This window comes from Rhinopithecus bieti, unplaced genomic scaffold (genome assembly GCF_001698545.2).
Source record: "Rhinopithecus bieti isolate Rb0 unplaced genomic scaffold, ASM169854v2 scaffold_315, whole genome shotgun sequence".
In the NCBI taxonomy this organism is placed as follows: domain Eukaryota; kingdom Metazoa; phylum Chordata; class Mammalia; order Primates; family Cercopithecidae; genus Rhinopithecus; species Rhinopithecus bieti.
Window position 1 is genome coordinate 784,211 of NW_016803481.1, and position 17,489 is coordinate 801,699.

The 17,489-nt window shown below is 41.6% G+C and overlaps 1 protein-coding gene across 1 annotated transcript in view; it reads left to right on the top strand.

The window, feature by feature from the left end:
• KIF13B (kinesin family member 13B) overlaps positions 1-17,489 on the top strand; it is a 131,210-nt gene that overhangs the window by 64,907 nt on the left and 48,814 nt on the right. The window contains exons 21-29 of the mRNA XM_017884560.1: positions 1,607-1,739; positions 5,240-5,386; positions 5,989-6,018; positions 8,415-8,514; positions 9,045-9,171; positions 9,894-9,949; positions 11,886-12,010; positions 13,900-14,076; positions 17,388-17,480. Coding sequence (XP_017740049.1) covers positions 1,607-1,739; positions 5,240-5,386; positions 5,989-6,018; positions 8,415-8,514; positions 9,045-9,171; positions 9,894-9,949; positions 11,886-12,010; positions 13,900-14,076; positions 17,388-17,480 — 988 coding nt within the window. The remainder of the gene's footprint in view (positions 1-1,606; positions 1,740-5,239; positions 5,387-5,988; positions 6,019-8,414; positions 8,515-9,044; positions 9,172-9,893; positions 9,950-11,885; positions 12,011-13,899; positions 14,077-17,387; positions 17,481-17,489) is intronic.

A 17,489-nucleotide genomic window follows, 5' to 3' on the forward strand; every position in this document is an offset into this window, starting at 1 on the left:
CTGCCATTTATTTATTTATTTATTTATTTATTTATTTATTTATTTATTTATTTTTGAGACGGAGTCTTGCTCTGTCGCCCAGGCTGGAGTGCAGTGGCCGGATCTCAGCTCACTGCAAGCTCCGCCTCCCGGGTTTACGCCATTCTGTCGCCTCAGCCTCCCGAGTAGCTGGGACTACAGGCGCCCGCCACCTCGCCCAGCTAATTTTTTGTATTTTTTTAGTAGAGATGGGGTTTCACCGTGTTAGCCAGGATGGTCTCGATCTCCTGACCTCGTGATCCGCCCGTCTCGGCCTCCCAAAGTGCTGGGATTACAGGCTTGAGCCACCGCGCCCGGCCAGTACTGTCATTTATAAAGGTTACTATTTCCTGAGCATGACCAGTGTTCCCTGGAGGGATGGTGGTGTCTCCGGGGTATTAATCACACAGTTAAACTTCCTTAGGGAACTGAACTGCAGAGAATGATGGAAGAAAGTTCAGTTTGTAGCTGGTTAAGAAGAAACAGTGAAATGAATTTTGGAGAATAGTGACTTACTGTTATGAATTACTTCTAATTAATCGGCTGTAGAGGGGATGGATCAAGATTCACTCTAGTGTTGATATTTTGTCTTTAGCTTATAGCTCTGAGTGGCATCAGTGTTGGAAAGAGGTAGGCTTCTTTGTGGACTTAAAAGGAAGCGTTAATAGGGAATGACTGATATTGCATATGTTTGTGCTTTCATCTAATTATAGATGAAAACCAGATTTACTTTTTCTTTTTTGCATTTAGATAGTTTAGCAAATACTAAATTAGAAAGTGACATTTAACATTTTTTTCTTGATTCTCTTCCTGACCTGAGAAAAATACTTGGCAAATCAATGAAGCATATGGTACTACCTTTGTCTATGAAAAGACAACCCCTGTATTTGTTTTTGTTTTTTTTCCTTTTTTTTTTTAATAGTTTCAAATTATTTTAGATTCGGGGGTACATGTGCAGGTTGGTTACCTGGGTATATTGTGTGATGCTGAACTTTGGGATATGATTGATCCTGTCACTCAGGTAGTAAGCATAGTACCCAGTAGGTAGTTTTTCAACCCTTGCTCATTCCCTGCTCCCCAACCCCTGGGAGTCTCCAGTGTCTATTGTTGCCATCTTTTTGTCCGTGAATACCCAGTGTTTAGCTCCCACTTATAAGTAAGAACATGGGGTTTTTGCTTTTCTGTTTCTGCATTAATTTCCTCAGGGTAATAGCCTTGAACTGTATCCAAGTTGCTGGAAGGGACACGATTTTGTTTGGTTGTATTTTTTTATGGCTGTGTACTTGTTGCTTCTGTACATCCGATTAGAATTTCCAGTTTTTGAGTAACGACTCTGAAATAGATTTGTCATTATATCTTTTTGAACAAAGTAAAGGAGCCATTTCTAGTTCCAATACTGTGAGTTTAACTTTGCTTTCCATTGTACTTGCCAGTATGTACATGCATGGTACTCATTGAACTGCATATCATTCTGAATTACGCTGTTTGGAGGTCATTTTTGTTGTTAATTCTTATGTGTGTAGGACCCTAAGCTGCCTGTAATGAAATAGAAATGTATGATTTTACAAGAACTTAACGTATTTCCTAGATGGAGTGAGGTGACCAGGAAATTGGAATTCTGGGTTCAAATCTTGGAACAGAATGAGAATGGTGAATACTGTCCCGTAGAAGTGATTTCTGCTAAGGATGTCCCAACAGGAGGAATCTTCCAGCTTCGACAGGTAACAGGATCGTGAATGTTTATGTTGGATTCTTTGGTGCCAGAAAGCTTAATATTGGCTTCTTTTTAGCAGAAATGTTGGTAATAATGAAATCTAGACTGACCAAGTCCATTTCTTACATTAAAATTTTCCTATGTCATGTGTCACAAGTATTGCTATTAAATTTTTTTTTCTTTTATTAAAGTAGAGACACAGGGTCTCGCTTTGTTGCCCAGGCTGGTTTTGAACTCCTAGGCTCAAGCGATCCTCCCGCCTTGGCCTTCCAAAGTGTTGGAATTACAGATGTGAGCCACTGTTCTCAGTCAAGTATTGCTATTTATAATATTTTAAAACTAGTTCTGTTAGTTTAGGTAAGAAAAAGATTAAAGGAAAACTTAGAATTGATTTGTAGGATGTACGCCAAACATATCAAACAGCTTTAGAACATTTAGAAAGACAAGGAGAAGCTATGTGACATGGCAGAAAGAATCAGTATTCAGACTCTAAAATGCTTGAGCTCAATTCTGGCTCTCCAGTGTCTTAGCTGTCTATCCCTGAGCAAGTTCAATAACCTCTCGCCTTTGCCTGTTATGTAGATACGATGATAACAACACCTTCATAGGATTAATGTGAGGATTAAGAGAGATGCGTGTTTAAAGCATAGGGCCTGACATGCCAGGTGTTAAGTACATGCAGTTGGGTAGATACACATGCTAGAATCCACAGAGCAGAGAAGAATATGGGAGTGGCCACTTAACCCCACGTGCATCTGCAGAGTCTGTGCTGCCAACTAACAGGGAAATTTTTAATATAATTTGTATACAGGATTTGGAATTTTTTTTTTTGCTGTACCTTAATGCATTGTTCAGGAGACTGCTATGTTCTGTGAGTTTCCATACTTTGAAACAGCAGTAAAACACTAGGATCGCTCTAGAAAATGAGTGTAGAAAGCTTTCAAAGCAAAATAGAGAAAATTGAAGGAAAGAGAACATTTGCTTAAATGTTTAAGTTTCTGAATGTTTTAAGAGGAGGAGGATGATAAACACTTGTTTTTATCATCCCAGCAAATAAATTTTAGCAAACTGAAAGGAGGTTAGTTTACATTAAAGCATGTGTTATACACAAAAAATATAATTCTTTTTTTTTTTTTGAGACGGAGTCTCGCTTTGTTGCCCAGCCTGGAGTGCAGTGGCACGATGTCCACTCACTGCAAGCTCCGTCCCCCAGGTTCATGCCACTCTCCTGCCTCAGCCTCCCAAGTAACTGAGACTACAGGCGCTCGCCACCACGCCTGGCTAATTTTTTTTTGTATTAGTAGAGACAGGGTTTCACCGTGTTTGCCAGGATGGTCTCGATCTCCTGACTTAGTGATATGCCTGCATCAGCCTCCCAAAGTGCTGGGATTACAGGCCTGAGCCACCGCGCCCGGCCATAAAATAGAATTCTTAAGGGTGTGAAGAACATCTTTTTCTGGGCATCTGTTAAAAAAATATATATGTCTTCTTCGAAGCCTTAGAAAATCATCTACTGGAAGGCAAGACTGGATAATTTTCTATGATTTAATATAAATTGGATATTTAAGTATTTGTCAGACTTCTGACACCCTTTACTAAAAGTGTTCAAAAAAATGTTGGTTTGTCAGGAAAGGACTTTTTGAAGGATATGCCTCTTTACCTTGATGCTGAAAAAATCAAGTTCTGAAAGGATTTTATTACATGATGGCAAAAACCGCAATTACTTTTGCACCAACTTAATAAAGACACAGAGGCCAGAAATTAGGTCCATTTGGATAAAAAGTCATGTGGAGAAAGAGCTGGAAAACAGAAGAGAAGAAGTTGTAGAAGCTTGTGGCAGCTGGTTTCGGAGGGCCTTGAATGCTAGGCTCATTTGAGTGTAGTATGTTTGAAAATTGGGTTGTATTGTTCTTGAACAGGAAGGTGGCAGAGGACAACTGATTAACTTTAACCATGTGAAAAGTGCTGTTTTTGTAGAAATAAATGGTCAAATATCAGCAGTGACAGACGTTCTAATAGTTTAAGTGTACTTTTAAAAGTTGTTCTGTGGAACAGTAAACCATTGCCGGATCCTTTCTCTCCTTTTCTTCCCTCTCCTTAGGAATCTTCCCTTAAAGTGCACACTTGACCCTTCACACTTAGGCACAGATTCAAAATAGATCACTTCGGAAAGTGCTTAGGCAAACTAAGCAAATAAAAGGTAGCTAATTGAAATGACAAAACTGTTTAGGCTATTAAAATATTTTCTTTAGGACTTTTCCCACAAAATATCTGGGGCTTAGTCCTTGGTGATATTAAATCAGAAAACATCTGTATCCCATCCATTCAAATGGAGCTTGATAGGATCATTGGTTGCCTTAGCTGATTTTCCTGACCATGCAGAGCTCTTGGGAACTAAAATCTAATGGAAGAGGGCAAGAGCAACTGACTTGCAATTGAACATTTAAATTCCATTTTTCAAATGCTATTTTACATTTCTAAAATTTATAAACCAAGTTTGAAGTCAGTAATTTGGGAATACTGTGAGTTCTCGATGTACTTGAGTTCTCTTCTAAAATATTGCTTCATTGTAAAATATATACAAGTCCCACACAATTAAACAGTCTAAACAGCATTAGCTTGATATTACTGATTATTAGTTTATAATTATAAAATGAATATATTTATATTTATGACAGTATACCTTGCTGATATCAGTAATTATATTTTATTAATTATATATACAAAATTATATATTAATTTACTGATATTTACTGATACTGATTTATTTATATTTACTGATATTACATTTATGTTTATATTTACTGGGTCTTTACTCTTTAACAAGTCATATGTTTTTCTACAGTAATATTTTAACAACTGTATAGTGTTTTATTATATGTTTCACAATTTAAAGTTACCAATATTATACATTCAATTTGCCTCTAATTTTTTGTTCCTAAAAGTGCTTAAGATTTTTTGTGTATATGCATGATTATTTACTTAGCTCTCTAGAAAGTCAAATTGCTGGGTTAAAGGAACTTGTATGTTTTTAAGTCAAATTGCCTTGCAGAAAACTTGCACCATTTTAAATTCCCACTTACAGTGTATGAAATTGTTTGTTTCATAAATGTAGGGCATTATTGGAAATTCCCCTTTTAAAATATATTTGCCAGTTTAGGAAGTGAAAATACAGGTGTATCATGCTTTTATTTGGATTTATTTATTTATCAGTAAGTTGAACTTTTTTATTGGCCAACTGTTTGCATTTCCTTTGTTAGAATTTTTTTAATGTTACTTCTTATTGAAAGAATATGTAAACATATATTCTGTTTTTTAGCTCACTTAAAAGGGAAATGATTTTTTCTGATTAGTTTTTAAATTTGTATTTTAATGCTTAATAATAAGGTGTGGTGATAGTGTCCGAATTAAACATTTTTCTCAACATCAGCCTGTAGGGGTCTCTCTAAACCAAATTTTTGGAAATCAAGAAACTGATTTTAAGACTCTAAATTGTCTGTGACCCAGGGGCAGTCCCGGAGAGTTCAAGTCGAAGTGAAGTCAGTGCAGGAATCTGGGACTTTACCACTGATGGAAGAATGTATATTGTCTGTTGGCATTGGATGTGTCAAAATTAGACCGCTCAGAACCCCCAGAATGCATGAGACCTTCCATGTAAGTTGCTATGCCTGTTCTGTTCTTCTTGAAAGACAAAATCAGACCAGAGTGCCTTTTGGAACCTGTACGAAAACTACTTTCTGTGAACAATTCTTTCTGTGAATCTTTGCTGTCCTTTTTTGTGTCTTGCATTTTCATGGAATCATTGCATCGGACTGTATTACTGGTTTTGCCCTGGTGTAGGTGGCAAGCTGAGGGTTAAAACGTCTCTGCCTCCACAGATTCCACAGTGCCTGCTAGTGATTAACTGCTCAACATCACCCCACCCCTCTGGAGAAACCCCCTGCTGGCTTGTAAAGACTATTTGCCAGCAGGTGTTTGATTTCCCCTGGTGAGTGGGACTATAAACCCAGCAGGGAGAGCATTGCACTGGTTCCCGAAAAGGTCAAATGAGTGTTCTTCACTCTTCTGTGAGCGGCTCCAACTTCCTGACAACTGTAAAACCCAGAGCGAGGGTGTGGGTAGGTGGGAGATGAAATAGTATATTAATTCAATTGGGAAATATAAATTATGGGTAAAGAGTCAGATTGCTTAGCATAGCCTGATTCTTGGATAAATCAATAATTCAGTTCTATGTAATGTATTTTTTTTTCTTTTAGGAGGAAGAGGAAGACATGGACAGCTACCAGGTAATTTAGCACCTGTTAATCTCGTCTCAAATAAGCATGTTTAAAGCATATAATTACACATTCCTGGATCTGGCTATACTGTTATTTAAGGATTAAACAATTCATACTGCTTTTTTTGTTGTTTTAAAGTACAACAGAGTAGGGAACATTGAGTGTTGTTTCATAGACCGTAAAGTGTTTTAGGAGTGGGAAATCATTTGTGACTGAGATCCTTTTCCAGACCTGGAGCTCCCCATCCAGACACCCTGAAGATCCTTTTCTCTGGAACCTCTTTCCTGGACATTTTCTGTCCTGAGTGAGTCACCACTCGTTGCCCTTATTATAGTTGTGTCAATCTGAGCTTCAGTCAACACTAGGTGTTTTGCATATTTTTGTTTTTTGTTTTTTTGTGACAGAGTCTCATCCTGTCGCCCCAGGCTGGAGTGCAATAGTGCAGTCGCAGCTCACTGCAACCTCTGTCTCCCGGGTTCAAGCGATTCTCCTGCCCCAGCCTCCCGAGTAGCTGAGATTACAGGTGCATGCCACCAAGCCCAGCTAATTTTTTGTATCTTTACTAGAGACGGGGTTTCACCATGTTGACCAGGCTGGTCTCGAATTCCTGACCTTGAGATCCACCCGCCTTGGCCTCCCAAAGTGTTGGAATTATAGGTGTGAACCACTGCGCCCGGCCGTATTTTGCATTTTTTAAGCCAGATCTTTCTTCCCCACTTCCTGGAATCATATAGCATTTGGAATCTTTTTTTTTTTTTTTTTTTTAACTTTCTTTTCCTAACCTTCTAAAGATTTTGTTTCTGTCTGTGCAGTTTCATCTGTTAGTCATTGTTCAGGACTGTCAGGGCTCTTTGGAGCCTGATTATGTCATCCGTGTAGTCACTCTCCTGGTTTTACATCATTCTAATTTGATAGAAATGTCTGCTTTCCTAAAAGTCGCTGATAAAAACACTGTATCAGATAGGGTTAAATACAGAGTCCTATGGCACAACAATAGAGACTTTTTTCAAGCTGACATTAATCACTGTTCTTTGGATGTGATATTTGAGTCCTCTGTGATTTCACTGAAGTAGATGCATCGCACATTTCTCCATCTTGTCCACAATAGTGTCATAGGCTATTTGGTTAAGTGCCCTAGTAAAGTCCAGACACACTATATCTGCAGCATTCCACTGACCTCTACCCAGTCTTGTAACCTTATTAGAAAAGAAAATGAGGTAAGATTGGTATTCATGTAGGTGTTGGCTGGTAGGTTGTTATTCTGTTAATGACAACCCCTGTCCCCGTTTTCTCCTACCTGTTACCCCACAAAATGCACAAAAACAAGTGAGAGAAGCATTTACATGTCTTCGAGAGCCTGTGTTGATAGAAAGCAGAAGTTACAAAAGTTGAAGGATTTGTCTGATTATTCCAAGGTACATAAATTGAAAGTGATTTTTTGTTTGTTTTGTTTTGGTTTGGTTTTTGGAGACAGAGTCTTGTTCTACCACCCAGACTATAGTGCAGTAGAGTGATCTTGGCTCATTGCAACCTCTGCCTCTCAGGTTTAAGCAATTCTCTTGTCTCAGACTCCCAAGTAGTTGGCATTAAAGGTGTACACCACCATGCCCAGCTAATTTTTATTTATTTATTTATTTATTTATATGCAGTTTTACTCTTGTTGCCCAGGCTGGAGTGCAATGGCACGGTCTTGGCTCACTGCAACCTCCGCCTCCCAGGTTCAAGCGATTCTCCTGCCTCAGGCTCCCGTGTAGCTGGGATTACAGGCACCTACCACCATGCCTGGTTAATTTTTGTATTTTTAGTAGAGATGGGGTTTCACCATGTTGGGCAGGGTGGTGTCGAACTCCTGAACTCAGGTGATCTGCCTGCCTTGGCCTCCCAAAGTGTTGGCATTACAGGTGTTAGCCACCGTGCCTGGGCAATTTTTTATATTTTAAGTAAAGACAGGGTTTTGCTGTGTTAGCCAGGCTGGTCTCACACTCCTGTCCTCCAGTGATCCACCCGCCTCAGCCTCCCAAAGTGTTGGGATTACAGGTGTTAGCCACCACGCCCAGCCATATTGGAAGATTATTGAGTCCTGTTCATGGGTTTTATCCAGCAAAGAGACCTTTTAGAAGATTTTTGTTGCAGGTGCTTAAAGTTCTACCCCCAAGCCATTAGAAATAAAACTGGTTCTGGATACCTGAGAATGCCCTTTCTGTTCGAGAAAATAATGCTTTAAATTCTGAAAATAGCTGTTTTGAATGATGGGTGCAGTCAACTGGCAGTAGTAATAAATAAATTATTATATACTACCTTACCTTTCCAAGGCATAGGAGAGTAAGGTTCTAAGATAGGAGCATCAGTTTCAGATAGATTATCTTGACATTACATTGAACATGATTTTCCTTGCTTGCTTCCAGGATCGAGATTTAGAGAGACTTCGTAGAAAATGGCTAAATGCATTAACAAAACGTCAGGAGTACTTGGATCAACAATTGCAAAAGCTTGTCAGTAAACGTGGTAGGAACAACAAATAGAATATTTTTCTCCCCTGCAAATCAGTGCATAATTAATTATTCTCCCTTTGTAGCCACATCAGTTAAGAACCAGATGAACAAATCAGTAGTGGGGATGGCAGGAGCAGATGAGTGTTACTCCTTGTTTATGTCATACCGTTTATCCAGCTGTCATATCTTGGTGGAGGTCTTCCTCCCACCCCTCACAAAGAAAGAGAAAATACGGTGCACAAAGCATACATGGTCCCTCAAAGATAACATAAAGGAAGGTGGTGACTTTTCTTATCCAAAGGGCTCGAGTCCTCTGACTCTGGACCAGTCACTCCTGTGTGGTCCCTCTGTAGGCCTCCCAGGAACTGAAGATGGCCTCTGCAGGAGCCCACCTGACCTCCCTAGCTATGGGTTGGTTTTTTATCACTGGGAAGCACTTGTCAGCTAATAACTGAAATGTAGGCAAATCCAGTCTTTACTCAGGACAAAAAGATAAATGGCAAGTGAGGTTTTGGCATTGAATCCTCATTCTTGGTGTTCTAGATAAAACAGAGGATGATGCTGACCGCGAAGCACAGCTTCTGGAGATGCGGCTGACCCTAACTGAGGAGAGGAACGCGGTGATGGTCCCCTCTGCTGGCAGTGGTATTCCAGGGGCCCCAGCAGAATGGTACGAACCCTGTGGTGCATCTTGTGAGGTTCTGAATGCTCACCAGACCATCTGCTTTTAGCTTGAATTTTGCGTGTGCTACGGTTAATGGAAGAGTCATAATAGCATGGGAAATGTTGTTTAAATTAAAGGAACTGTTAAATTATTTTCATGAGTTGAATAGCTATGGCCTAAAACTGTTTTATTAAATAATGTTGTTATTGGCCAAAGTCATTAAGATTTCTGAGAACTTAAATCAATATTTAATACCATTGCACTTAGCATTAAAAAAATAGTTAATATGTTAATTACTTGGGTCATTCCCTTAGAAGACTGTTCGGTCATAAGAAAATTGCATCTCCACGCGATTTTGGTTTTGGTGCTGGCTTAAACTGTGCTGTCAGCAAATGTTCTGTGCTACTTTATAGAAATTAAAAATAGTAAATTTAGCCAGAGGGAGCCCTTAAGTATATCATTTTATGAGAAAGTAGGTTTAAACAAGAGAACTTCACTATAAACAGGTAGGGGTGTCTTATACGGCTAAGTTCAAATGTCAGGGTACAAAGCAGCAGCTACAGTGGAGGCTTTGTGGCCTCTCTGATTCTGGATTAGAGTAAAATCAGGGCCAGGATTATTACCGCTTTGCCCTCTAACAGCTCTGAATGCCATTAAGGCTGTGTTCCTATGTGCCTGCCACTGAGAAAGTAACCTGATTCAGATGCCATTTGTTCTTCATGTTTTAGGACCCCAGTGCCTGGGATGGAGACACACATTCCTGTTATATTCCTGGACTTAAATGGTAAGTTAGGAGGTGTTTTCTGAAGGCTTACCTCTGAAAATTTATTGTCTACGTAACATGTAGATTCCAACCAAGTGCATCATGAGGCAGTTCTGTCCTCCTAAGGCTAGAACCAGTTTGACGTGTGTGCAAGTCCCCTGGTTGTAGACAGACTGATTTGTATGTCATAATCTCGTGTTTTTGACAGTAATAGACGCACTTCACCATGCTCCTCACCTCTCATTCCTGCAGCTCACAGTGCCATGTGGATGCTCTACTCTCCCGGTGTTAGGATGGTAGCAGTGTTTTTCTGCACTGAAAATATTTTCTTCTTTAAATTTTTTTTTTTTGAGATGGAGTCTTGCTCTGTCACCCGGGCTGGAGTGCAGTGGTGCGATCTCGGCTCACTGCAACCTCCACCTCCCCAGTTCAAGCAATTCTCCTGCCTCAGCCTCCCGAGTAGCTGGGACTACAGGCGTGTGCCACCACAGCCAGCTAATTTTTTGTATTTTTAGTAGAGATGGGGTTTTACCGTGTTTGCCAGGGTGGTCTCCATCTCCTGACCTCGTGATCTGCTCGCTTCGGCCTTCCCAAAGTGCTGGGGTTACAGACGTGAGCCACCACGCCCGGCCTCTTTAATTCTTAGGGAAAGACCTCTCTCTGGAAAGGACAAATAACTAGCGGTACTTATGAAGCATGTTTCCTTCTTGTGGTGTTTTTTTAGCGTTATCTAATAATTTTTTCACTTTTTCTATGAGTTCTTGTGCCATTCATCCCTGTATTACCTGTTTAAAAAAAAAAATCATTTTTTTTCTGTTTCCCACTCACCCCATGTAAAATATTTTGGGCCTGAATACATTTTACATATATTCTGCCTATAGGAGTTCTGCCTGTAGGAGGGAAAATAGAAAATGGAAAGGTAGATTAAGGATCTAAAAATAAGTTGAAAGTCAGCAGTTAAATTCCTAGAACATCTGCAGAACTAGGTATTAACATTAACTCTCCTTAATAGATGAGTGTGGATGTCCTCCATGATTTTCTTCCACCTAGCTGGCAGTGAGATGCCATCTCTGAGGCATTTAGGATCTCCTGCCACTTAGCTTATTTAAATGGAAGATTTTTCTATGTATAGAGTTGGAGAATAATACCGAATAATACAGCCACTGTCTGTTTGCCTGATGGGGTGGAAGGTGTTTGTTTTTCAATGTTTGCCACAAGTCCTTATCCTGCTGTGGTGTTTTGAACTGGGCGCCTGAGGGTGATTCTGGCCTGTTCTTCTGTTAGGTTTCCTGGGTAGGTGAGGTGCTCATATTTGGGTGCAGGCAGGGATGTGCATAAAAAGTGAAAAACAATAAGCTTAAGGAAGACGCGTTAGTCTGGGCATTCGAGGGGATAATCAGGACTTTGGTCAGCATGGTCCATGTTCTCGGTCCCCCCATGCCCACCTCCTAGAAAAGGAACTTCGGATGTCTGCCCACGAGGTCCAGGTGAAGGGGAGTGGGGAGGGCCAGGCTCAGGCCTGAGGATCCAGGGGACCATGGTGTAGCCCTTCTGTTTCCAGCCCAGGCAGCCAGTGGAACTTTCTGCTGAATGTCACTGTCAGGCTCGTTTCTCACTCCTTCAGTGCAGTGAATGGTAGGGAATTTACATTATAACCCAGTCACTGATACTGATGAGATGACCTTGGGTAACCTCTTAGGTATCTTGGTTTCATTTCCCTTCCCTATAAAATAAGGCAAAAATGTAGCAGATTGGATGAGATCATTTTTTGAGGCACTTTCTTGTCTCTAAGATCTGTGAACTTTTAAATGGTCATCTTCAGTGTCATGTAAGATTTCAGAGCAACAAGCAAATGAAATTTGAAGCAGAAGAATTTTAATAATCACATTGAAATTTAGCTGGTAGGGGTTATCCTTGAAAATGATCTCAGTATTTAATGGAAATTCTTTGCTTTTAGCTGATGATTTCAGCTCTCAGGATAATCTTGATGACCCAGAAGCTGGTGGATGGGATGCGACCTTGACTGGGGAAGAAGAAGAGGAGTTCTTTGAACTGCAGATTGTGAAGCAGCATGATGGGGAGGTAAGGAAAGCGTAACTTGGGACAATCAGATGAAAAGTGGTTTACTTAACCTCTCCTCGAGCTTTTTGAAACAATTAATAAGGCAATCATGCCAGTGCTTTACATTTCTCAAAATACATAAAGGAAAACCTTTCATCATGACTTGCAGAAGAATGGAGCTTGAGCATCATATTATATCCATTCACCTTTTCCTTCATTTCCTGGTAACTTGTACTGAGCTTGTGTGAGCAATTCAGGTCAGCAGCGGTCGGGAGCTTGAGGCTCTCTCTGTTCCTCAATCAGTGACACATGGAAGCACGGGCTGCAGAAGTGCATGGAGGTAAAATGGCACCAGGTTTGGGATTTGCTTTGGGGTTTTTTTTGGGTTTTTTTTGTTTTGAGATGGAGTCTCGCTCTGTCACCCAGGCTGGAGTGCAGTGGCAGGATCTTGGCTCACTGCAGCCTCTGCCTCCCAGGTTCAAGTGATTCTCCTGCCTCAGCCTCCCGAGCAGCTGGGACTATAAGTGTGCACCACCATGCCTTGCTAATATATATATATATTCAAATTTTTCAATTTTCCCATCACAGAACCACACACTGCCTTAGTCATGTTCCTCTAGCCTACTCTGAAGCTAGTTCCTCTAGCCTGACCTGAAGTGATCGTCTGCTTGGCCTCCCTAAGTGCTGGGATTACAGGTGTGAGCCACTGCGCCTGGCTGGGATTTGCTTTGAAATCCTTTTGTCAGGACTTTTTTTTTTTTTTTTTTTTAAATTGAGATGGAGTCTCGCTCTGTTGCCCAGGCTGGAGTGCAATGGCACGATCTCAGCTCATTGCAATCTTCACCTCCCGGGTTCAAGTGATCCTCTTGCCTCAACCTCCGAAGTAGCTGTGAGTACAGGTGCACGTCATTAAGCCTGGCTAATTTTTGTATTTTTAGTAGAAATGGGGTTTCTCCATGTTGGTCAGGCTGGTCTCGAACTCCTGAGACCTCAAGTGATCTACTTGCCTCGGCCTCCCAAAGTGCTGGAATGACAGACATGAGCCACTGCACCCAGCCAGGATTTATTAAAAAGGAAAAGAATAGGTGAAGGCAATGTGGTAACATCTTGATTTTAATGGTTGAATCTGAGCGATGGGTATCTCTCAGGAGTTTATTTTCTAATTTTGAGTGTGTTTGAAAAATTATGAAATAATCAGGAAGGAAAGCTGTATGTGATACTTTGAGGACACATCATTACTCAGTAGTGTCCCTAAGAAGCAAAACTTGAGTCTTAACAGTGAGGAGTCAGTCCGACACACACAGCGGCTGTGCATTCTGTAGAACAGTGGGCCGGCACCCTTCCAGTTCAGCAGGGACAAGGAAGGGCTGAGGAGCTATTGCAGATTAGAGTAGGCTAGAGGAACATGACTAAGGCAGTGTGTGGTTCTGTGATGGGAAAATTGAAAAATTTGAATATGGATTCTATATTAAATAATAATGTATTGCGGTTAAATTTCTTAGATATGATATGCAACTTACTTGAAAGTGGTTCAGCAGAAGTAATAATGTGTGTGTGTGAGTTTTGAGAAAGAGAAACAAAAGTGGCCAAATGGTAGCAGTTGGTGCATCGTGATGAAAGGGTTACAGAACACTTGACTGAATTTTTGCAACTTTTCTTGACATTTGAGCATCTTTTAATACAAACTTTAAAAGTAAGCCAACTGGGATCATCATGCCCTATACTTTTCAGGCTAAGATGATTGTGGCCACACTGTCATACTCCATTGTCTTTTCAGGGCAGCTGTCATAGTAGAACTTCGTTGGTGACTGGCATATGCCCTTTCAGCCTGAGCCAAGGTGGTTTCCTTGAAAGAGTTTTTGTGTTTCTGGAGAAGAGAGAAACCTATTTCCTCTCTGTCTTCTCTGCAGGCGAAAGCAGAAGCCTCCTGGGACTCCGCGGTGCACGGCTGCCCTCAGCTCAGCAAGGGCACACCCGCGGACGAGCGGTTGTTTCTGATCGTGCGCGTGACGGTCCAGCTCAGCCACCCGGCTGACATGCAATTGGTGTTACGCAAGAGAATCTGTGTCAATGTTCACGGCCGGCAGGTTAGTCTTCAGTGGAAGCAACGACTCTAACCACAATTGCGACCCGAGGGTAGGGCGGCAGTGCTTGCTCTAACCTTCTGTCCAAACAGGCTCCCGGGAGCACTGACCTATTCTTTTCCAGGTGACTGCTGCTGTCCTGTACCCATGCTTGCTTCAAGGCCCAGATGTGTCACTTGCTCCTGGACAGTATTCTTACACTGAATCTTTCTTAGGGCAGATTCACAAATCATGGTTATTCTTTTGGGTACCACACAGCCCTGTCAAAGGCAAGGTCAGTGGTTTGGTTGTTGCCTTTTTATCTGGGCCCTGTCAAATGAGGAGTTTCCCTCTTTCTCTGCTATTTCCAGGCTTTTTTTTTTTTTTTTTTTTTTAAGATAGGGTCTCGCTCTGTTGCTCAGGTTGGAGTGCAGTGATGCGATCGTAGCTCACTGCAGCCGTCACCTCCTGAGCTCAGGCGACCCTTCCACTTCAGCCTCCCCAGTAGCTGGGACCACAGGCGCGTGCCACCACACCTGGCTAATTTTTTGTATTTCTTATGGAGACGGGGTCTCGCCATGCTGCCAGGGTGCTTTCCAGACCTTTTACCTCTTGCAGTCTTTGATGTGTATATTTGGCTTTGGGATAAAAAGGTGAATAAGAAATGTGCCCAGTGCAGTGGTGCATACCTGCTTTCCCAGCAACTCAGGAGGCTGAGGCAGCGGGATTACTTGAGCCTAGGAGTTCGAGTCCAGCCTGGGCAATGTGTCTCAAAAAACAAAAATCTGTGTCCTGAAAGAGCCAGGTTGATTTGCATAGGTAGATACATAACAGGCAGCTGCTCTCGGCCTGAGCTGAGTGCGTGGTGCAGGTCCTCACCACTTGTGGTGAGAATGCAGGTAAGAGAAGGAAGAATTCAGCCCCAGGGAGTTGGGGGGTGGTGGGGGCGCTTCAGAGAGGAGGGCAGCATTTGAGCTGGGACTTAGAGAGGAGGGACATTGGCCAGGCAGAGCAGGAGGAGATGCAGTTCCGTGGATAGGGGAAATACACGTGCAGAGAGAGTGGGGAGGGCGGGACATGGTAGGATTGGGGACCACGAGGAGCTCCATGTGCTGGGGGTCCTGCCTGTGCCAAGGAGCATGGCTCTCGCATGGTTGCAGCTGGATTATGAAGGTCCATGTGCCATATGAAGGGATTTAATACAAAATTTCTAGGTAAGAATTTCAGGCCGGGTGTGGTGGCTCACGCCTATGATCCCAACACTTTGGGAGGCCGAGGCAGGTGAATCACCTGAGTTTGGGAGTTTGAGACCAACCTGACCAACATGGAGAAACGCCGTCTTTACTAAAACTACAAAATTAGCTGGGCGTGGTGGCGGGTGCCTGCAATCTCAGCTACTCGGGAGGCTGAGGCAGGAGAATTGCTTAAACCTGGGAGGCGGAGGTTGCGGTGAGCTGAGATTGCACCATTGCATTCCAGCCTGGGCAACAAGAGTGAAACTGTGTCTCAAAAAAAAAAAAAAAGAATTTAAATTCTTTCTCTTACTAGTTTTGCAAATATAAGGATTTGGGAGATTGCGTCTGGGGATCCTTTTAACTGTCTTATCTCCCTTTTTTGAGGCATTCTCAATACACTGACTAAAACCAGTACAGATGAAAATCTTTTCATTTAAAAGAGCATAGTCATGGTTGACAGACCCCTAGATGTAATCTCCACCCCTAAAAATTAATCTTTAGTTCTAAATGTCACACCGATATCAATCTTTGAAATGAAGACTGGCGGTAATGCTGTTAAAATTGCAACTCTTTAGCTTGGCAATCCAACATCAATAAAATCCAGGTCACGGGGTTAGCTATAGATGTATATGGTATGCTCCCATTCACTCTCTCTGTCTTCCTTTTCTCATAAGTCTGTGAGGGTTTGAAAAAGACACACTGCTCATGAGGAGCATTTTGAAGAGCGATTTTCCATTTCGGAATTAGACATCCTGGTTGCCAGGCCCTGGGACTGACCTGCCACAACCACCGGCCCTATAGGGTCCTTGACAGAAAAGGTACATTGTGCAGTCGCCACATGTCGCTTGGTTTTTGTTTCTATTGTAGGGACAATAGGTTTCCATATATATATATATATGGGATATATATATATGTTTTTTTTTTTCCTGGTTGAAATGATGTGGAAGTATTTTTAAGGCATGCCATTTTCTCTCTCAATTTCAGATATTTCATTCCTAAGAATGGTCATGTGGAAGGCTCTCTTCTTCTTTATAACAAGAATAGGACCTTCCACATGACCCTAATACACACACGTCAGCTTCACTAATTCCATACAAATGGAAAACGAAAAGGTCGGATAATAGTAGCATCTACATCTCCCTTCACCACCCCTAGGGACAGCAATCTCTATACCTTGACTTACGTAATTAGCCTTGGCTCAGCACTGCAAGGCTAAAGTCAAGGGAGAGAAGTAGTGACATAAATTGTCTCCCTGCATTCTGAGATACTATATTCTTTTAAAAATTTAAAGATCATTGAATATGAAATAAATTATCATTAGGTAGGTTTCTGAAATGATGTGTGTCTAAGACCAAATAGCTTGGCTTTGCTCTTTTCTTGGGGGCTTCACATGTTTCTGCTGTTCCTTTTGCGTGGGTAGAAAGCTCGGTGCCCATTTCATGTTCTCTCCCCTTTACCTTTGTTCCCTGATGGTATTCTGCTCTCATCCCTGCTCTCTTCAACCTCTGCAGGGTGTTCAGTCTTAACAGCATCTTGAAATGAGTCATCTATGCATTAATTCAACAGTTCAATTCCTAACTGTGCAAAGAGCACAGTCAGCATAAACAATGACCGTGCACTCTTAAATCATTCCTCATAACGATCTTGCTTTGGTCAAGAATTTAATGCCTGGACTTGTCAATATTCATGGTACGAGATGTCCATCGTGCTGGGGAGAAAAAAATGTGTAAGCCTCACCAGTCCTTGCTTCCATCTTAGTTAGAAGGTCATTTTATTTTGTGGAAGTCAACAAGCTTATATTTCTGTAGCATTTAAGCACCGTTCTTCCGGATGCCTACGGCCAGTTTACAGACTTGGAGGTCTGTACTTTTCCTATGTTGGGTGTGGGACCCTTCACACACGGTGGGCATCTAATAAGTTGGTTTCGTACCATAGGACACCGTTGAGGAAACGGTACTTGGTGTTTTCACTTGCTTATGTTGGAAACATGACCTGTTTTCTTTTGGTTAGAATGAACCGGTATTTTCTATGCTGTCTTTTGTTAATGTAAACTCAGTTTTTTAGGTGGGAAACCATATTTTCTATTTTGTTTTTCTCTAGGGTTTTGCACAGAGTCTCCTAAAAAAGATGTCTCATCGAAGTTCTATTCCTGGCTGTGGAGTGACTTTTGAAATTGTCTCCAATATTCCAGAGGTGAAGGAT